General features: G+C 38.5%; 1 protein-coding gene across 1 annotated transcript in view; it reads left to right on the top strand.

Moving 5' to 3' along the window:
• Positions 1 to 19,201, top strand: part of KCNE4 (potassium voltage-gated channel subfamily E regulatory subunit 4) — a 65,561-nt gene extending 46,360 nt beyond the window's left edge. The window contains exons 2-4 of the mRNA XM_033957808.1: positions 15,361 to 15,538; positions 16,116 to 16,265; positions 17,887 to 19,201. Coding sequence (XP_033813699.1) covers positions 17,903 to 18,400 — 498 coding nt within the window. The 5' untranslated portion in view covers positions 15,361 to 15,538; positions 16,116 to 16,265; positions 17,887 to 17,902 and the 3' untranslated portion in view covers positions 18,401 to 19,201. The remainder of the gene's footprint in view (positions 1 to 15,360; positions 15,539 to 16,115; positions 16,266 to 17,886) is intronic.
• Positions 19,202 to 22,578: the final 3,377 nt, after the last annotated feature.

Genomic DNA, 22,578 nt, shown 5'->3' on the forward strand with positions numbered 1-22,578 from the left:
TACCAAGGGACATGCTCAGGTGTCCTATGTTAGCTGCCAAATCTGTGTGTTCTAACCATGTGCTAAAAATATATATATTTTTTAGGGTGTGTTAGGTGGGTGAAGAGTTTGGGCATTCTTGCACTTAATCATTTGGCCCAACTACTTACTGTGCACTAACTGGTTGGGGCATGAATACTATGTGAGCCCTTATCCCCTACAAAATGGTAGGTTGGTCTTTCGGGAAGCATACGCTTGATCATGTGACACCACTACTTCACAGCCTTCATTGGCTCCCTGTGTATTTCAGAGTCCAGTTTAAATGTGCTTGTGTCATTTTCAAAATTCTTCATGGCATGTTCACTACCCTAGTTCCTTTATCTTGGAATCTTTATAGATTCTCCTTTGCAAGGGGTGACCAACAACTCAAATTATCCTGTCCTTCTAGCAAAGGTATCAAAGGATCCAAAACCTTTGGTCATTCCTTGACCTTCAAGCTTCCTCACTTTGGAACAATCTTCCCCTTTTTTTAAGAGTTCCGTTTCCCTTCCTTTTTTTTCGTAAGTCTTTGAAAACTATCCTGTTCACTAAGCATTTTGGTAATTAATTTCCGTTTGATTCTTCTCTTTTTTGGTTCTTTTGGCTTAAACTAATTATTGTAAACCGAGACAAGCTTTCCTGGATTGAAGCATTAGATTAGATTAGAAGTACACATACAGAAAAAAAATTTTCAAAATGGCTGCGTGCTAATGATAACAGTGCATGGCCATTAATACAAAAAGTAGAAAAATGCACTATTCATACTCTTCCACACCTTGGTTGGTTCTCGACTCAATTATTGCAATGCTGTTTTACATTGGTATTTCCAAAACGGAAATAAAAAATTTCAACCTCTACAGAATACAATAGCACAGGTTCTTTGTTATGTTAAACAGAGAAACCATACCTCCACTCTGCTTTCTAAACTGCACTGGCTATCAATCAAATACAGACTGCTATTTAAAATTATCACACTCATAAAGCCCTTCGTTATGGTTCTTTTACTGTGTTGCCTTTGGTTTGCATCATGTATACTACAATTGGCTAATAAAGGCTTTATCAAGATCATCAGTTCAACAGTTGCTTTCCTTGTTTTTGCTCTCCTGCTTTCCTTGTGGAACTCTTTGGTGGATCGTTGTTTGTTCCCTTCATTATGGTGCCCCAGATTATTTATTTATTTAAGGTATTTATATACCACCTATCAATCAGGTAGTCGAGCATTTTCCTTATCTGTCCCGGTGGGCTCACAATCTGTCTAATGAACCTGGGACAATGGAGGATTGAGTGACTTGCCCAGGGTCACAAGGAGCAGTGTGGGACTACATTAATGAGTCCCCACATTCTGTTCAACACCTTCGATCTTTGAATGACTATTGACTAGTTCTCCCTAATCCATCATGAGTTTATTGAGAATCGAACAGGAAAAGTGCATTTTATTTCTTAACAATATTTTTTGGGATACTTTGCCCCTCTGTCTTCACGCAGACCCTTCATTTCAAAATTTCAAGATAGGTTTAATAACATTTTTAAAATTTTGGCTTTCAATGGTCGGTAGGCCATAAAACCTAGACAGTACACTGTTTATTTTGAGAGAATCTTCAGCAAACATCATAGTAATTGAATGTTTTTACTGTAAAAATGTTTGCTTTCCTTTTAAATGGAATTCTTTTCATGTTATTTTCTTTTTATTGCACATTGGGCAGGTGAGAAGGCAGGAGAGGAGACTAGAAGGAGAGGAAAGCAGGTAAAGGGGAGAGGAGAGAAGAGGGGTAGAAAAAGCAGAAGGCATTTATTTATTTAGTTAGCTTAACCCGCCCTCTGATGTCATCCACCGAAGATCCCCCTTAAAAGGGGAGGGGCCAACGACGCTCAGCCATTCCGTGCGCGTCAAAGGAGAGCGCCTTTGCGAAAGGCCTTAAGAAGGGACAAGTCCCTTCACTGAAGAAACACCAGGGAAGGACACCTACACAGGCAAGTACCACAAAGGGCAACAGGACAAACACGAACAGCAGCAGATAAATAAATACACACAGCTGTCACAGAGGACAAACACAGCAGACACAGAGGACATACACAACAGCAGCAGGAGTAGTAGGTATATAATTAGGAGAGGGACTACACAGTAACAGCACCAAGGACACTATGCACAGCGTGAGAAAGCATATAGGGAAGACCAAGAAGCACATAAGACCCAGGAAACAAGGAGAAGCCACTTCAGACAAACAGACCAGCAAACAGACAGCAATGGAAGCAGCAGATAGAAGCAGGATTTTGAGCTACCCAGTCTTCTGCACCATTTGTCATATGTATAACTACCTCCCCTTTGGGAGGCAGTCTTATGTATGCACTCGATGCAAAGAACTGGAGGGCCTGAAGAAGCAAGTCAAGCTACTGGAGGGTAGAGTACTAGAACTGGAAGCACATCGAGGAGGAGATCAGAGAGGTTAGAAATTTCATGGAAGATAGGAACACTGAAGAAGTCAGGGAGGTGGAGACCATCATGGAAGAGAGGAACATCGAAGAGGAATTCAGGGAGTTAGAGAAGTTCATCGAAGAGGCATACAGAGAAGCCGTGGAACAACAGAGGAACTGCCAAGATACATCTACAGAGAGCGAGGACCACCTGGAGGACAATCACCAGCAGCTAGAGAGATGGACGTACACCAAGGACACAGACCTGTGGCTAGAGAGACAAGAGAAGATAAGGAAGACAGCAATCATCATAGGAGACTCCATCATCCGGCAAGTTGACAGCCACATAGCAGGAGGAAGACAGGATTGACTGGTAACCTGCCTACCAGGGGCCAAGTTGGAGGATATAGTGAGCCGCATCAACAGGATCATTGACAGTGCGGAAGGAGGAGATACAGCGGTGGTGATCCACGTTGGGACTGAGCTTTCTCCTATCTTTTTAAGTCTTTTACAAGCAGCACAGAGCTTTCTTTATGTTTGATGAAAGATTTTTGCCAATGAGGTGATCGCTCAACCACCTTTGAAACCACATTTGTGGAGGTGGGAGGGTAGTATACCACTTGACATTTAGCATCATTTATAGTGAAAGTGTGTTTACATATTATTATTGACTTTTCACAATATCCGAGTAATTTTTGACAAAAAGATAACCTGGACATCATCGGCATCACGGAAACATGATGGAACGAGGACAACGTCTGGGACACTGTACTACCAGGATACAAGCTATACCATAGAGACAGAGTAGGACAAAAAGGTGGAGGTATTGCCCTATACATAAAACTGGGAATTGAGTCTACCAGAGAGAACACGCTGGAAACTAACAATAAGGATAGAGTCTCTATTGGCTAAAATACCGGGAATACAGGAAGATTGCGAAGACCTACAAAGAGACATAAATGCACTTGAGGAATGGGCTGCGAAATGGCAAATGAGGTTCAGTGTGGATAAGTGCAAGGTGATGCATGTCAGTAACAAAAATCGTATGCACAAATACAGGATGTCCGGAGCTATACTCTGAGAGAGCCCCAGGAAAGAGACTTGGGAGTACTCGTAGACAAGTCAATGAAACCGTCCAAACAATATGCAGCCGTGACGGTGAAAAGGGCTAACAGGAATGATTAAGAAGGGGATCACGAACAGATCTGATAAGGTTATAATTTCTCACCCTGTAATTCGCTGATTGTACAGCCCTCTTCACTGTGAACCGCCTAGAAGTTGCAAGATTATGGCGGTATACAAAAAATAAAGTTATTATTATTATTATAATTAATAATACCGGGCCATGGTACGCCCCCACCTGGAATACTGCATCCATCACTGGTCACTGTACATGAAAAAGGACATAGTACTACAGGAAAAGGTCCAGAGAAGAGCGACAAAAATGGTTTAGGGACTGGAGAGTTGCCGTACAATGAGAGGCTAGAGAAACTGGACTTTTTCTCCCTTGAGAAGACTGAGAGGGGACATGATCGAAACATTCAAGATATTGAAGGGAATTGACTTAGTAGAGAAAGAGAGACTGCTCACCCTCTCCAAGGTGAAGAGAATGAGAGGGCACTCGCTGAAGTTAGAAGGGAAAAGATTCTGTACAAACGTAAGGAAGGTTTTCTTCACCCAGAGAGTGGTAGAAACCTGGAATACTCTTCCGGAGGCTGTTATAAGGGAAAACGCCCTTCAGGGATTCAAGACAAGATTGGATAAGTTCCTGCTGGAACAGAACATACGCAGGTAAGGTTAGACTCTAATAGGGCACTGGTCTTTGACCTAAGGGCTGCCGCGTAAGCGGACTGCTGGGCACGATGGACCACTGGTCTAACCCAGCAGCGACAATTCTTATGTTTTTATCACTGTGAATTGCACTGTAAGAGAGGCATTTCCATCAAATACTAATAAATGATAACGGTTGCAGAAATAAAAGCCTTATCATGTGGGAGAGACCCATGTATGTGTGTGATAAAGCCACTTTTTACTGAAGCTTAGTAAAAGAACCCCTACAAACTTTTAGATTATTCCCTTGAATCAAATAAGGAATTTTAAAATAATTATGGGTACTGTGTTTATGATGATGATTGATATTTATTGATATAGATAATTCTTTCCTTTTGCCTGACAGAAAGTTGGCTGAAGGCAGGAAAAACTTCTTCTCTGCCGGAGTTGTGCCCCAGGGTTTTTCTTTTTAACTTCACATTGAAAGGGACAGAGACCAGAGAGCAGGGAAACTCTGCCATGTTTCCATGTTTATGTAATATTTAGAATATCACTCATCATAATGACATCTGAGTAGTTTAACCCTTTATTTGGCTTTGTTGCTCTTATGGGAGATCTGCATCTCCAAATGCCTGCTACTTGACACTGTTGCTCTCGTTCAACATCAAATTACATAAAACAGCAGTTTCACCATCTGCCAAGAAAGATAACAATATAAATGTATGAATATATGCAAAAGTGAAACAGAGTAAAGTTATGATTTAATAAGCAGAAAGAAACAGCTTAGCAGTATACTGTTTCCTCCAGTCCCAGAAATATTCCCATTGGTCTCAGTGAGAGGGACCTCCAGTCTTCACAATAGGCCATTAATGAAATTGGGGTTTTTATTTTGTGGTAAAAATAGCCTTAGCATGTGGGAATAACACATGTAAAGGCATATTAAGGCTATTTCTTACCGCAGCTTGATAAAATGACCCCTCAGAATCTCTGTGTTTTAGATTTCACTCATACTGCAGGTCAAACAGGTTGAAAAGGTGATGATGAAGCTAGAAGGATGTTAGGGTGCTTAGGGAGAGGTATGGCCAGTATAAGACTCTGGTGAGACATCATATAGAATATTGTGTGTAATTCTGGAGACCACACCTTCAAAAAGATATAAACAAAATGGAGTTGGTTCAGAGGAAGGCTATTAAAATGGTCGGTGGTCTTCATCATAAGGCATATGGGGAAAGACTTCAAGATCTCAATATGTATACTTTGGAGGAAATGAGGGAGAAAGGAGATAAAGATAGAGATGTTTAAGTACCTACGTGACATAAATGTGCATGAGGCGAGTCTTTCATTTGAAAGGAAGCTTTGGAATGAGAGGGCATAGGATGAAGTTAAAGAGGCTTCTTCATTTGTAACGACTGCTCCAACAATATGGAATTCGTTACCATTATATTTAAGATCCAAACAGAATTTAGATAAATTCAAGGGTATCCCTAAAGGCTTCTTATTTAAAGACGCATACGACTGTTAATTGATCTAAGGGACTTTCTAAGCTTGTTTTCGATACTAAAACTGATTTCTCCCTTTCCCTATGTTATTTTCCTTAATTGTTCTTTCTTTCTTTCAAATTGTATTTCTCCCCACTAACCTATTGTTCATGTAAGTAAAGTTATGTTATTAATAGTTTAATTGGACCCCTTTTTAAATTTTTACTGTAAAACGCTTATAAATTTTGATTAGCGTTTTATCAAATTTTTAATAAACTTGGAAACTTGGTGATAGGCTCTGGAGTAATCTAAGGAAATATTTTATTTTACAGAAAGGGTGGTAGAGGCATTGTATGGTCTCCCGGTAGAGGTGGTGGAGACACTATGGTTCTCATGATTGAAACAAAAATACATCTAAAACTCTGCCCAAATTGGCACTTACACAATCTAAAAGACAGGTCGTCCATGTGCCGATAATCGAAATGGGTTTTTAGACGTATCCAAAGACTTTTTAGGCCTCCAAATCCCGCTGTGCACCCAGAGTAGAAAGGGGGTGTTTTTGGAGGAGTGGTTAGGGCGGGATGGAGGTCGGATGTGGGCTGACCTAGATTTAGTCATCCTGCAGGAATAATCGAAGGTTTGACGGAACTTATATGTTGTGACATAGGTGATCTAAAAACAGGTATAAGTGCCCAAAAAGTATCCAAAGTGACCAGATGATAACTGCAGGGACAAAGTAAAAACCCACACACATTCCCCCCCGTGTTCACTGACCCCCTCACACTGCCACAAAAATCAGATAAAAAATATACATACCTGCCTCTGGAACATCAGCACCTGGCATAGGAAAGTCTAGTAGAGCTGCACAGAGTTGGCTTAAGTAGTCGGTGGGGGGGGGGAGGGGGGCTATTGAACCATAGAGAGGAGGATCCAGGCCCATAAGCCACTCTAACCACTACATTCATGATGGAAAATGTGAGCCCACCAAAAACCCCTAAAATCCCACTCTACTGCAATATAGGTGCCACCTGCAGCCATAAGAGCTATTGAGGTTGTAGACAGGTGGGTATAGTGGGTTTGGGTTTTTTTTGGGGGGGCTTACCAAGACCTATAAGGGAGTTGTGGTGAGATGTTAATGTAGCACCCTTTTTGTGAAGTTCACAGCAGTGCCCTGTAAGGTGTCCCCTTGCTCTGTTGCCAAGTCTGGGTGGCCAGTCCATCACTTTGCTGGCCCCTCCCATGTCCATAAGATCTTGTTCTGGACATTTCAGTCTTGGATGAATATTTGAACAAGAATGTGGTATAAAGATAGACATACTGGCTGTCTGGACGATCAAACACCTGGACGTACAGAGAGACAATTTTCAAAAAAAAAAATCTTTTCGATATACTGTTTGAGAATGGACCTTTTGAGGCTGCTGACTTTGGGCGACTAGAGCCCTACGTTCAAATCGGACTTGGATGCTTCTTTCGATTAGGCCCCTCTATGTCTGAGCTCAAGAAAGCATGGAACAGGCAAGTTGGATCTCTTAGAGAGAATTGGAGATAGTGGGTGCTGTGGATGGGCAGACCGGATGGGCCATTTGGCCTTTATCTGCCATCAAGCTTCTATTCTTTTCACATCTAAACAGTTTTCATCTTCCATACTAGATGTGTGAAGAAACAGCGTCTGCCTTGATTTGACCCTTTTGTTTTGTGACCATAGTCCTAAACAGTTGTGTTCTTTTTTTTTGTTAACAGCCTGCCTCTAAAGAAAGGACATGCTGGCTTAGGAATCTTAAAGATTTCAAAGCAGATCTTTTTGTTGCAGTGTCAATTCCCAGAAGGCTTTTCCTCATTGCCAGTCTATAGCAGGCATCTGCTTGGGATTCCACTCTTTCCCAGGCTTTCAATAAAGTACTGCCACTTCAAAAATGTGTTTCTTCTGGCAATCAAAGACACACATGGTACCACAATGGATTGGCCCTCTTAAAGAGACACTCAGTGTGCTGAATGCCTATGGCAGAAAAATAAACTATCTGCTATAAAAAGAAAGATTTAAGACTTATTCCTCCACTTTGAAAGCCATACAACCCCTCCAAAACCTACTTTTCCCATAGGATCACCACTTGTAGCTCTCTAAAATTATAAACAAGCACTCATGGGCCTCTCAAGAACCAGTAGATATTAGCTCCCTTCAATCTGCTGACTGTCTTTCTACAAGTCCTTTTTAATATCCAGTATATCACCTGTTACACCATTCATTGCTCCATAACCTCTCAATATGTGATACCACAGATCTTAACTGACTCGACTTTTATGTATTGTTATTCCATATATGTTTTTAAGATAATGTTCACCACCTAGAAGGCCGATTGAGTGGTATATAAAACTTTTAAATAAACTTGAAACTTCCTTTTCTTCCTGGAGTGCCTTTTCCCATAATTCCTTTCTTCCAGTTGGAGAAACTTTTTTTCCCAAGCTTCACTGACTACTTCAGATTTGTATCCAATTCCCTTGAAGCTGGTGAAGAACTCCTTGCAAGCTAATTTACTTTATTTTTTTTTTCATTCAAAGTTGAGAAAATGAGTGTTTTTTTTTCTCTGTTTCATGATTTTGTGAATAAACTGATCATTTGTCACTTCTTCAGTCTGGCTTTCATGCTGGCCATAACACCAAAACCATGACCATAGCCTTGGTCAGTGAGTTCCGTCCACAGTTACTTAGATGGGGGCCATGTAGCACTTGTGGTCTCTGGCTATTTTATTGGCCTTTGATGTGGTAGAGCACATGCTCCATATTTTTTTGCTTTTCTGAAACTGGCCTTAGTGGCTTGGTTCTTAATTGGTTTGGTTGGTTATCAACCAACAAGGTCACTGCGTTCGGAAAATTCTGCATTGTTGAAATACGCGGAATACCAATGCAAAATACGCGGAAACCAATGCAATGAACTTTTCATGTGCAAGGATAAAACTATGGAATGCCTTTGTTAGCCAAATTCAGAAGTGCAGTGATAGGAGCTCATTTAGAAAACAATTATGCATTTTTCTTAGTACTGATAAGAAAATAAGAATTGCCACTTCTGGGTCAGACCAGTGGTCCATAGTGCCCAGCAGTCCGCTCACGCGGCGGCCCTTAGGTCAAAGACCAGTGCCCTAACTGAGACTAGCCTTACCTGTGTATGTTCTTGTTCAGCAGGAACTTGTCTAATTTTGTCTTGAATCCCTGGAGGGTGTTTTCCACTATAACAGCCTCTGGAAGAGCGTTTCAGTTTTCTACCACTCTCTGGGTGAAGAAGAACTTCCTTACATTTGTACGGAATCTATCCCCTTTTAACTTTAGAGAGTGCCCTCTTGTTCTCTCTACCTTGGAGAGAGTGAACAACCTGTCTTTATCTACTCAGTCAATTCCCTTCATTATCTCGAATGTTTCAATCATGTCCCCTCTCAGTCTCCTCTTTTCAAGGCAGAAGAGGCCCAGTTTCTCTAATCGCTCACTGTACAGCTTCCCACTGTCTGTTTCTACTTGTCCAGATTTGTTTTACTATTTTATGTATGTAATCATTTTGTAAACCGTTTTGATATATAATGGTATAGAAATTTTTAAAATAAATAAACACTTCTTCCTCCAGGTTCTTATTCTCTGAATCTCTTAAGGATTTCAGTAGATGACACAGACTTTCCATTAGAACTACAATCCTAAATCTTAGGAATAGAAATTGATAACCACCTATCCATGAAGAGCCAATAATAAAAGCTAAGATTCATCAGAAAATACTTTGAAACAGAGGCATTCTGAATTTTAGTGCAACCCTTAATCCTATCTCAACTAGACTACTATAATGTAAAACTAGTTCTTTGCTCTAAAACATTGCTATCACGTCTACAGCTAGTTCAAAATGCAGCAGTGTAAGACTCGTATATTGACTATGGAAACTGGAATACTAACAGCCCTACTATATGAAACAATGTTGGCTGCCCATAACCACAAGGATCAAGTTTAAATTAGGCGTCACTGTCTTTAAGATCCTGAAATGGAATGCCCCTGACTACCTAACAGAGTTGGCCACCCTACTCCAGGGTGCCTCCAACAGATAATCCATCAGAAATCTTTTCCACTAAAAATTCCCAGCATGCAACAATATAAAATCTACCATGCAAATTACCTTATCCATCTAATATCAATTAGCAAAATGCTGGAACCAACTACCACTTACACTATGATCTTGTAACAACTATCTCAGGTTTAGAAAACTTTTAAAAGCTTTTCTGTACCAATACAGGGAACCAACCTGAAAGTAACTGAAATGGTAGTTCTAAAAGCCCATTTCTAAATTTTCCAATGCAACTCTTGGGACATAACAATGAGCCAAAGATGGTCTACTTAAACTTGTAACTATGTATTTGTAGCTATGACCTATCTACCTGTACTAGCAACTCTATTGAATCAAGTTTCAAGTTTATTAAAATTTTTGATTAATCGCTTTGTCTTTTTTTCAAAGCGATGAACATACATATATATAAATAGAATTAGTTAATATTACAATATTAAAAACAAAAATTAAAACATTAATTATACATGACCGTAAAAATTAATTTAAAAGAGACAAAAAACATGACACAACATGAGTATAGGGAAAAAAGGGATAAGAACTACAAAATATAATTAAAAGAAGGTTGGGTAAAAACATAAGGTAGGAATTTATTTTCTTTAACTATTGAATTATTGTGTTCCAGAATATAAGTTATTAATCAAAAGCGTCTTTAAAAAGGAACGTTTTTAAATTAATCTTGAATTTATCAATATCATGCTCTTGTCTTAGGTAGATTGGCAAGGAGTTCCACATTTGTGGAGCAGTAACAGAAAAGATAAATTGTCTTCTAGTATTTATAATTTTAAGAGATGGAATTGTCAGTAAATGCTGTTCGTTAGATCGCAATACTCTATTTGTGGAATAGGGAATCAGTGTTTTATAGATAAAAGCAGGAGTTTTAAAAAACATTGCTTTAAAAGTCAGTAGACATATTTTATATGTTATTCTATGGGTTACTGGAAGCCAGTGGGCGTTCTTAAGAAGCGGCGTTACATGATCAAATTTTTTTTGTTTTGTTATTAGTTTAATGGCAGTATTTTGTATTATTTGTAACCGTCTTATTTCATTTTGTGCAATTCCCTTAAAAAGTGCATTGCAATAATCCAATTTGGAAATTATCAATGAATGTATAAGAATATTTAATGATTTAGAACAAAGATATTTTGACAAGGAACGAATTTGACGGAGTCTATAAAATGAAGATTTAACAATACTGTCTATGTGCTCATGAAAGGTTAATTTGCTGTCAAATATAACTCCAAGGATTTTAATACTGTTGACTACTTGTAAAGGAATGTTTTTTATTGTGATGGGTACACTGATTTTAGGAGTTTCTTTCCATGGAAAAAGTAATGTTTTTGTTTTTTCAATATTAAGAGCCAACCTATTTGTATCTAGCCATTGATGGATTTGTTCAAGTTTATTATTAATTAATATGATGTCTGATGCTTTATTGGGATCTAAAGAATGCAGAAGTTGAATATCGTCTGCATACGCATAAACATGAAATCCTATAGATTGACAGACTGTCATCAAAGGTGCGAGAAAAATATTAAAAAGTAATGGAGACAAAATAGATCCTTGAGGAATACCATAGGAGGATAATGAGCTTTCAGAATTAACATTATTAAATGCAACTGTGGATGTACGATCTGTAAAATAAGATTTGAACCATGATAATACTTGATCAGTAATGCCGATTGATTGCAGTCTGTCTAATAAAATATGATGGTCTATGGTGTCAAAGGCAGCAGAAAGGTCTATAGATATTAATAAGACTGATTGGTGATGATCCAAAAAATAATGTATTGAAGAAGTCATTCCTATTAATGAATGTTCTGTGTTATGATATTGTCGAAATCCTGTTTGATTTGGATGAAGAACATTGGTTTTTTCAATAAATTCTGAAATTTGGTTAAACACAATCTTTTCCGTCAGTTTTGCCATAAATGGGAGATTCAATTTTCTTTGTGTTGTTGCATTTCAGCTTACAATTGAAGCACTTATACTTAGTGTGATTTTTGAGAAAATCTATTCACTTTCGGTTGGCGGGGTCTCCTGAAGCAGTCGCCGAAACGGGGCCACGTCGGGACCCTGGAAAGTTGATGTGCATATAAGCTAAGTACAATCTTTAGCATTTCCTGAATGCAATCGCCATTATTTTGGACTTTTAAAGAATATTTTGTGAAATACTTCATCTAAGCATTGAATATATTTTTCAAGCCTTGCATACCCTCAAGAGTTGGACTCGTTTTTACTAAATACTATGCGATGATTTGAAAGAAATACTCTTGTTCCAAGAGAGGGTTTCCTCCCTCTCTTTAGAGTTACAAGTCTCTGAGCAGCGTTACGGTGTTTATGAGTCCTTCTCCTGTAGGTTTAATTGACTTGAGTCAGTTTTTTCAATTGCATTTCAGCTACTTTCTGACTCTTAATTGCTACATTGTCCCTGTTTATTGGAAACATAAATGGGAGATTAGCTATTGGCCTATAATTTGAAACTTTTTCTGAACTAATCTTATGATCTTTAATGATAGGGCGAATAATTGAAGATTTCCAAGATTTTGGCATAATACTTTGTATTAGACTTTCATTTATTAATTTTAGGACGTAAGGAGCAAAAGTTTCAAAATATTTTTTTAGAATAAACGGAGGATAAGAATCTGCATTTGAGCTCTTAATATTAATGGATTTTAATATCAATTCTAATTCGTTAAGACTGGGCAGGTTGAAGTGGGAGCATGTTGAATATGGCAAATTTGTGATCGTATGATCTTGCTCGATATTGGGCTTCTGTTTTGTTAAATAATTTCTAATGTTATTAATTTTCTCAGTGAAATAATCTGAAAGATCTTGAGCTGTTGGTAAAGAACTATGACCTTGTGTTTGCTGTATTTTTGTATTTGTTAATGAATTTACTAAAGCATATAGTGCTGATGGATTCTTAGCTTTTAATATTTTTCCTGAGTAAAATTTTGCTTTTGTTTGATTAATTTTTAATTTATATAATTTTGAGTGTTCTTTAAATAGTTGAGTATTTTCATGTGTTTTATTTTTTCTCCATTTACGTTCAATAGATCTAAGTTGTTTTTTCATAAGTGCTAGATCTGATGTGTACCAAGGGTTTTGAATTTTTCTTGCTGAGATTATTTTAGTTTGTAGTGGAGCATGCTCATCTAGTAATGTATTTATAGATGTGGTCCATTGTGTTAATAAAATTTCAATATCAGTATTTTTTATATCAGAGTAATCAAGCTTAAATGATGACCGAATTAATTCTGTGGTAAGCCAAGTTGATCAGTTTTCAAGTCTAAAGATGATGGATTTTTTGTAGAGGAATATAATTGATGAGAAGTTAAAGATGGATTTAATGTAGTTGATGGTATTTGTTGAGAATATAAAGGAATTTCTTGACGTTCAGGGATACGAGTAATATTTAATTTGTTTTTAAATTTTGCTGGCCTATGTCCCCAAATTACCGGAATGGAAACAGATGAATGGTCTTGAAAAGTAAAAGAGCATTTATCCATTAAGTGATTAGTATGTATTGTCATAAAAGTCTTAGTAGATTCCTGTGAACAGGAAATTAGATATTTGTTCAGGACAAATGGAAGAAGTAAATAAGTTACATATAATGTATAAAATGAGTGCAGAAATTGGCTATTGAATAAAAATTTTTTTACCTTTAGTATTATTATGGTAGAAGTTTGTAAAGCGCACAACAATAGCGCACAAAGGAGCGCATTAAGGAGCAGGACCTGCGCCGCAAAGTGCTCCAATTTATAATACATGTACCGGCAAGATAGGGGGTGGAGTCTTGAGCTTTTCCTGTGCACAGTGATGGGTATATTACCCTTTTGATAATTACATTTCAGTGGTGGTGGAGTTTTTTGCCAGTGTTAGTACATAAATGAGAGACTGACTGTAATAGTATTAAATACCAGTGGGGAGAGAGCAAATGACTCCTAAAAACGCTCAGAAAAAGTGAAACTCTGAAAGGGAGGTGGATACCTCCCCTTGAGGCAAGAGTTTACCGTCCAATCATTGCATTTGCTTCGTAGAACATCACTTTCTGACCACTGGTAAAAACTAATATCGTTGTAATTTCAGATCATCTCTTGGACAGACTCTTGGACAGACACGTTTAACATTGTGTAGGTTTGCAGTATTGGGTCTCCTGAAGCAGAATTTTCTAAACGGGGCCGCGTTGAGACCCCCAAAGTGCCCTTACAACTACAAACCTTTAAAGTTGATACAGATAAGTGCATGGAATCATTGTTCCAATGAGCAAGAGTTGTGCATAAGTACTTTGAACAATTTTTTTGTCAAGTTACCAGCGTTTATTCAAACGATATTAGTTTTTACCAGTGGTCAGAAAGTGATGTTCTACGAAGACATGAAAACTGCCAATCAGGTGGAAAAGGCTTCCTCTAAGGCAAGGCAAATGATGGGTTGTATCCGTAGAGGTTTTATCAGCAGGATGCCAGAGGTCATAATGCCACTGTACAGATCCATGGTGAGACCACATTTGGAATATTGTGTTCAATTCTGGAGACCACATTACCGGAAAGATGTGCTGAGAATGGAGTCAGTTCAGCGGATGGCCACCAGGATGGTCTCGGGGCTCAAAGATCTTCCGTATGAAGTAAGGCTGAATAAATTGCAGCTGTACTCACTTGAAGAACGAAGAGAGAGAGGGGACATGATCGAGACATTTAAATATATCACGGGTCGTATCGAGGTGGAAGAGGATATCTTCCGTCTTATAGGACCTTCTTCCACCAGAGGGCATCCGCTGAAAATCAGGGGAGGGAAATTTCATGGAGACTCCAGAAAGTATTTCTTCACTGAGAGGGTGGTCGATCATTGGAATGAACTCCCACGGCAGGTGATTGAGGCCAACAGCGTGGCAGATTTCAAAAATAAATGGGACATTCATGTGGGATCTCTAATGAGGTGAGGGCAGGGGGTGGTGAGCAAAATCAAACAGAAGGGTCAATGGAGTGGGCAGACTTGATGGGCTTTGGCCCTTTTCTGCCGTCATTTTTCTATGTTTTCTATGTTTCTATGAAGCAAATGCAATGATTGGACGGTAAACTCTTGCCTCAAGGGGAGGTATCCACCTCCCTTTCAGAGTTTCACTTTTTCTGAGCGTTTTTAGGAGTCATTTGCTCTCTCCCCACTGGTATTTAATACTATTACAGTCAGTCTCTCATTTATTAACATAACTCCTTTTCTGACTGGTATTTACATTGAGTCCCTGTATGCCTTTCTAACAGTGTTAGTACATAAGCAGCTTGGACTTTAAACAGTATTGAAGTTGTTTACTGCTGCATTGAAATTTTTGAGGCTTTTTCTCCACTGGTTTGTGAAATGGTTATCGGGGGAGTGTAACCCATCTCTGGAGAGTAATATTTTGTAGTTAAATTTTGGTATTTTTTCTATTAATCTTTGTTTTTTTCTTGAGGGACGTTTAAATACCTACGTGATGTAAATGCACATGAGTCAAGTCTCTTTCATTTGAAAAGAAGCTCTGGAACGAGAGGGCATAGGATGAAGTTAAGAGACGACAGGCTCAGGAGTAATTTAAGGAAATACTTTTTTTTACAGAAACGGTGGTAGATGCATGGAACATTCTCCCGGAAGAGATGGTGGAGACAAGAGACTGTGTCTGAATTAAAGCCTGGAACAAGCCCACACTTATTTGTTTCCTCCTACTTCATGCTCATGAAGTAACCTTGCTGCATTCAGGCAGCCTCTCTTGTTGTAAACCATCTTGAACTGAAAGGTATGATGGGATATAAATAAACCTATTATTATTATTATAATGGTTACTGCGGATGGGCAGACTAGATGGGCCATTTGGCCTTTATCTACCAGCATGTTTCTATAGCAAGAGAATGTAGCATAGTAGACATAGTGTGGTAATCGTATCATGAAAGATGCAATGTAGAGTAGAGTACAAGTCCCCTCCTGAATGAGTAACTTTGAATATTGATTCCTTTGCTTTTTACATAAAATAGAAAATGCAACAGGAGTGATCAGTATACACAACAGAAAGAATAATCAAAAATAAATTTTCTCTGTCTTTCTTTTTATAGAATCTGAGCAGTACAGTATGATATCACTCTAGAAAATATGAATGGCATGGGTTTAGAAATTTTCCAGAAAATACCATGACCCTATAAATCTCCTGCTTTAGATAGAATGTTCCCTGTGCAGCTGCGAGGGTTAATAGTTCCTTTTTCCAATTCGCCTCTGTTTCCCTTTACTTCTCCCAGCTGCCAAGAGTTCAGCTGGCTAAACTGCTTTGGAGTTCACCCATTAGCTACAGCTTAAAAGTCTAATATAAACTTTCCCTCCAGGACACGTGATGATATGCTTCATAAGCAAGGATTTATTCTAGCTGCAACAGAAAAAGCTCAGAGCATTGAGCACGCCGGAGAGCAAAACTGACCAAAGAGCATAATCAAGAAGCAAGGACCTCAAAAGAAAATTGTTGGGCACTTTCTGAAGTAAGTTTTCAACATTTCTTTCTTAACCGTTAATAGTATAAAGGAATAACTCATATTTTAAGACCTTTTGTTTTGTTTTGCATTATGACATTAGCAAAAGATTTATTTTTTTTTTTTTGCCAAGCAGCACTTACGGAAACATGCAGAAGACAACTTAATATGATTAGTGCAAGTTCCGATTAGCGTTAATTGTGGTGATTTTCATGAATTTATATTAAGATGGTGCACAGCATTAATAGTGTGGGAGAATGGAATCATAATGGTTTCTCACATTTGGCATTGACAGGAAAGAAATTGGATAATTCTTAATAACTGTATAACACACAGCCAGAAACATGCATTTTTTTTTTCTGTTGGACATATAAAAAAAAAAAAAAATAGGGGGGGGGGGGGGGGATCCTGTTATTATATCTGATCACCCCATATTACAGCTGCTTATACAATTTCCTGAAAATTTACCGGAGGCACAATTACCCAGTCAGAGGAGACTGTGAGGAGATCTGATCGAGACTTTCAAAATACTGAAATGAATCGACATAATAGAGCAGGAAAAACAGTTATTTACAGTGTCCAATGTGACACGGACAAGAGGACACAGACTGAAGTTGAAGGGGGACAAGTCTAGGACAAATATCAGGAAGTTCTGTTTCACGCAGCGAGTGGTGGACACCTGGAATGCTCTCCCAGAGGAAGTAATTGAGGAATCCACCGTTATAGGATTTAAGGGTAAACTAAATCCACATCTCCTTAAGAGTGGCATAGAGTGATATGGGTATGGGTAAGCTGGATGCACATCTCCCTATGAGAAGCATAGAGTGATATGGGAACCAAAACTATGCGTGTGCGGATCGCCAGACTTGATGGACCTAAGGTCTGTTCCGGAGATGGCAATTCTTATGTTCTTATTAATATGTGTTAGACAGATTTGCATATGTAGGATTTCAAATGCATGCAAATGTATCTAGTGTATATATATTACAGACATATTGAAAACCAGATTGTTAGGAGAGGGCTACAAAACACTGATTTAGGCACAATGGCACTGATTCTATAAGATGGCTCCAGTTAGGTGCCTAGATTGGCATGCCTAGCCGAACTAGGTGCCTAAGTTAATTTTATTAATTGGCTTCATCGGCGCTGATAATTGAGAGAGTCATTAAATACCAATTAAAAACCAATTTTAAAAATGTAATGTGCTGGTAGGCACCTACCAACAAGTAGGCCTGGTTAGGGGCAGATTCAGGATAGAGTTTGGGTGTGGATTGAGTTAGGCACCAGTAGGCACCTACATTAAGTGCATTTATTTAGGCCAAGAAAATCCTAGCCTAGATGGAATGCGCCTAAGGAGTTTATGCCTACTGGCGCTTAGGAATGCTTAGACACCACTAGGCACTATTCTATGAATGGCACCTAGCGGTTGATTGACAAATGCGCCAAATGGCGCTTAGGAGTTAGACGCCATTTATAGAATCAGGCCCAATATCTCCTCTTTTGAGCACTATAATTTTCTTTTGGCCACTAGTTAATGTATGATATCTGCCACATTCCATAAGAGATTTTTTAAAAATTCATATGTACTCCTTACAATCAGTGCCTAATATGCTTATGTTTTCCTTTTAAGTATTTCATTGTCAAAGATGAATCACACAGACATAGCAGAACCCAGTCTTGCCACAAGCTCGAGCTCTGAACAACAAAACCCTGGAAACAATACCCATGACAACAATGAATATTTTTACATTTTAATTGTGATGTCATTTTATGGAATCTTTCTCACGGGAATCATGCTGGGTTATATGAAGTCCAAGCGGAAAGAAAAAAACACCAATCTCCTTCTCTTTTATAAGAATGAAGACGGTGAGTGGGGTGAAAATATGAAATCTCTACCAACTGTGTTCGGTCGGAGGTCTATGCAGATGCCCACGATGTTGAATGTTCTACAAGAAAGAATGGGGCCGGCTCTGTCATGTGCCATCTGCTCCATGGAAGGCAGCAGTGTGAGCTCTGATTCTTCTCCAGATGCTCATTTCACTATCCAAGAGGAAGGTCCTGATGACAAAATAGGAGACGGATCAAAAGCTCTCCTTAGTGAAAGTTGCGAAGGCACCTCTGCAAGTATCAACTCAACCTCCTAGCACATTCATGTCTTGTTAAAAAAGAAAAAAGCCTTCTTGAGTGGGTCTACCTAAGATGAACTTCAGGTTCTCCTTCCTGCTCAGTTGCAGTGGTCAGAATTTCCTGCTGGCATCTGTCCTTTGAAGGATTAACACCAATTTTAAAGTTTCTGGCAAAAGGAAATGGAGGAATATATGAGCTCCTCAAGGGATTTGAGAAGTATGACTTCCATATTGCAGCTGAGTGTTTCATTTCTACAGTAAAGATTATTGGTGATGTAGAATAAAAATTATCTTACAATTATTGACATTTAAAAATAGCATGTTTCAAACTTATTCACATGCTCGGTGAACATTACGAGACAGCTATCGCATGAGTGACTAGTTTGGTATCTTGAAGAAAAGAAGTGTTAATTTCTCAAGTGCCATATCCAAGAACTATGATATCACGTTTCTGCACTAATAAATCAGGCTAATGCAAATTTCTTTGTAATTTCCTTAGCATTGGAGAGAGCAAGAAAACTAGCATATTTGGTACTAAAAATGTGGTTTGCTTGTGATACTGATTGATATTTTTCAGTGCAGACCAAAAAATGAAATATTTGTTAGATATTTAGCACGACAGATTTCAATATACTTGACATAACATCTAGGATTTAAGCTAATAGAAGTATATACCATCCTACGCTGATATAAAGGGTGATGGTATATATGAAGGGGTGTGGAAAAGTTCTCAGCCCAACCAACCAGCTTCTTAAATTCTGAGTATTATTTTGCCACTGTAACTGAACAGTGTTGTCTTATTTCATTAAATGCCAATTTGCAGAAACAAAATTCTATGTTTTGACATTGGTTTAGATCAGTGGTCTCAAATAGAGAATGACACGGTGACAAAATTCATCACCGTTCCCGTCCCCGCGGATAACCGCGGAAAATAAACCCATGTCATTTTCTAGTGTCTATTTCATCCTCTGTCCTTCTACACCAGCATTATTCAAAGCAAAGCTTGCGGGTCAGTGGTTGTGGCCATTCATACTCTGATTCTTCCCTCTTTCCTTAAAGAATGACATGAAGATGGTTTCCCGCAGTTATCCGCGGGGACGGGGACGGTGATGAACTTTGTCACCGTGTCATTCTCTAGTCTCAAACTCAAACCTTTGCAGGGCCACATTTTGAATTTGTAGGTACATGGAGGGCCACAAAAAAAAAATAGTTAATGTCTTATTAAAGAAATAACAATTTTGCATGAGGTAAAACTCTTTAGAGTTTATAAATCTTTCCTTTTGGCTAAGTCTTAATAATAATATTGTCATTTATAGCTAAAAAGACGTATAATCAAGAAACTTTTATTAGTACCTGGGGGGCCGCATGTGGCCCCCGGGCTGCGAGTTTGAGACCACTGGTTTAGATCATTGATTGAACCTATCCATGCCATTTTTCTCTTGGCTGGGCTGAAAACTTTTCAGCACCCACTCATATTTCCATCAGCTCGAAAGTCCTATATGTTGCATTGTGTGCCAACTGTTGATTAAAAAACACCACCATGAAACACACTTTGATAAACATATGACACTGGACTATAAAAGTTCGGTACCCTCGTTACCAAATTACTGCTTCAAGGATGCTGTAGCATTCAAATAAACAAACCCTCATGTTTCACTCTTGGGTTAGATTAATTTGAACATGCAGTACTTTTCACTTGTGCTGAAATGTTTATTTTGATTTTATTCCTTCAGTGAAAAGCAGAGTTTGAAATGTAGTTTTCAAAGATCTCTGTATATTTCATACTTCTCTGAAATCAGCTCAGACATTTAGGAGACAATTCTAGAAGCTGTCTAGATTTAGGTAGCAAGAACACATAAATGCCTGTTGACACATATGATCCCTTTCTGGCTATGCACTATTCTGTAAGTATGTGCTAATATTCCATACTTTGCAGGTGGGTGGAGTCTGGACAGAGCAAGGGCAGAGCTTACATGTGTATATTATAGCGCGATAATGTGTGAACATTCTTGAACAATTTAGGTGTGAGCCTTTACACAATCTCTATGACTAATGGAAGTGACCAAAACATAGGCACTAATAATTTGTTTAGGGCACAAACGTGAGACTAATAATAAATATATTGAAGATCCGTTTTGTCAAATACAGTTATAAGCAAGGATTCATCCAGACCAAAAATACAAAGATATAGCTGACATACTGAAAATCAAAAAGATGAAAAATAAACCTCAATTGAGGGCAGTTGGGACTACACAAGTACCCAATCATCCACTCATCATCACGGGTCTATAAAAAACTCCAAAACATGTATAAATAATCAATTCTCACGTCTTTCATTCATACAAAATCTTCTTTTTGTTATTTTTCACAGTCTTTTTTTATCATTTTTTTATGATTTCAATATAAATGTCAAGCATTAAAAGGCCCGAATCCCAAACTTATACATGTTTTGGAGTTTTTTATAGACCCGTGATGATGAGTGGATGATTGGGTACTTGTGTAGTCCCAACTGCCCTCAATTGAGGTTTATTTTTCTCCTTTTCATCTTTTTGATTTTCAGTATGTCAGCTATATCTTTGTATTTTTGGTCTGGATGAATCCTTGCTTATAACTGTATTTGACAAAACGGATCTTCAATATAAAACATAGGCACAACTTTTACCTTTTCCACTAGTATTCTATAAAGGAAAACGGGCACTGTGAGAGATTCCTGGCTGGATTTTCCAGGAATCCTGCATCTTCACACAAACACCTAGGCAGATACGGTTGGAAAGTACAACAAAAGCTTTATTTCTCACAATTTCTTCAGACGCAGGGGTTTCAACATAATTCTTACTTCATTTGATATCGGTTTATTCCAGCAGACTAGTTCTCTTGTTTTCATATACTTACTAACTCCAGTCTATGGCTGTGATCAATCTCTGCCATGCCCCAACAGTTTATTCATCACAAAATTCTGGCTTACCTTAAGCCCTGCAGTCAGTTGTCTCACCTGGCCAATCCCACTTACAATTCCACTTCTTCTCAGGTTTCTGTAGCAACCCAAGGCTAGGGAAGTGTTTTAACTCTGAGCTTTCTCTGATCAGGGAAGCCTCTTCCTCAGGGACCTCTCTGAATGATTCTACTTTGGGGCAGATAAACACCTCCCTGCTGAGTCCCGCCTCCTTGACTCAGTAGGGTTGCCTTGTTAATGTGGCTCAGCGCTGATCTGTGGAGCCCCATCACTCTTGGGCTAACGGCCCCTGCTGTATGGAGGCGGAATGGTAGCATTAGTGAAAGAGAACCCCTTACTCCCTCATAGCACCTAGTTTTCTTTATGGAATAGGCTCCAAATAGACGCTTCTTCATAGAACATTTGTATAAAGGGGTAATTTAGTAACAAGATGCCTAGTTTTAGATGTTAGAATGTACATAAACTAGTATTTTAGCCAACTACACATGCAAGTGCCCACTTAAAAATACCAAATAGTGTGAAAGTATGCACAGAACTCTCATGATGTGTACTGTCATTGTGGGTGTGGATAGGAGCATACAATTACATGTGCAGATTATAAAAAGCTTTCATTTTTCCATGTACTTGTGAAACGTGTGTGCTAACATTTACACCATCCCTCATGACGTCAGTTTTAGTGCTAAATGTACACACATTCTTTTGCACGTACACCAGTATTTTATAAAGTTAATTAGGCATAAAGCTAATTAGGTAATTTTATAAGATTTTATAAAGACCCCATAGTGAGCAATCTTCAGAAAGAGTGTACACTGTTCACAAATACTGTACACTTTTAAGGAAGAGTACACAATCTTTGCAAATAGTATGTGCTAACATTACCCCTGAATCAAACACGGGGGAAAAATAGAAAACCAAAAATTCTGACAACCAACACTGGAAACATAAATAATGGAAAAATTTTGTTCCGTACATTTCTTTAAAATATTAGCACAAACCCTGTAGAAATTGCAGCCAAATTATGGGTGCTGACATTTGTCTGCTTGGGAGCAAGCCTAAATGTACACACACACAAGGTATGTCTAATACTTTACAAAATATCCCCCTCTTTTACAAAGGTGACTGCTGTTGTGGTAACTGCCCTGAAGCCCATGGGGATTTAAAGGGCTTCAGGGCTTTTGCTGCATGGCTTTGTAAAAGAGGGGAGAACCCCTGCCTCAGCACCCTGAGGTTACGGGTTCAATCC

This window comes from Geotrypetes seraphini, chromosome 9 (assembly GCF_902459505.1).
Source record: "Geotrypetes seraphini chromosome 9, aGeoSer1.1, whole genome shotgun sequence".
NCBI lineage: Eukaryota > Metazoa > Chordata > Amphibia > Gymnophiona > Dermophiidae > Geotrypetes > Geotrypetes seraphini.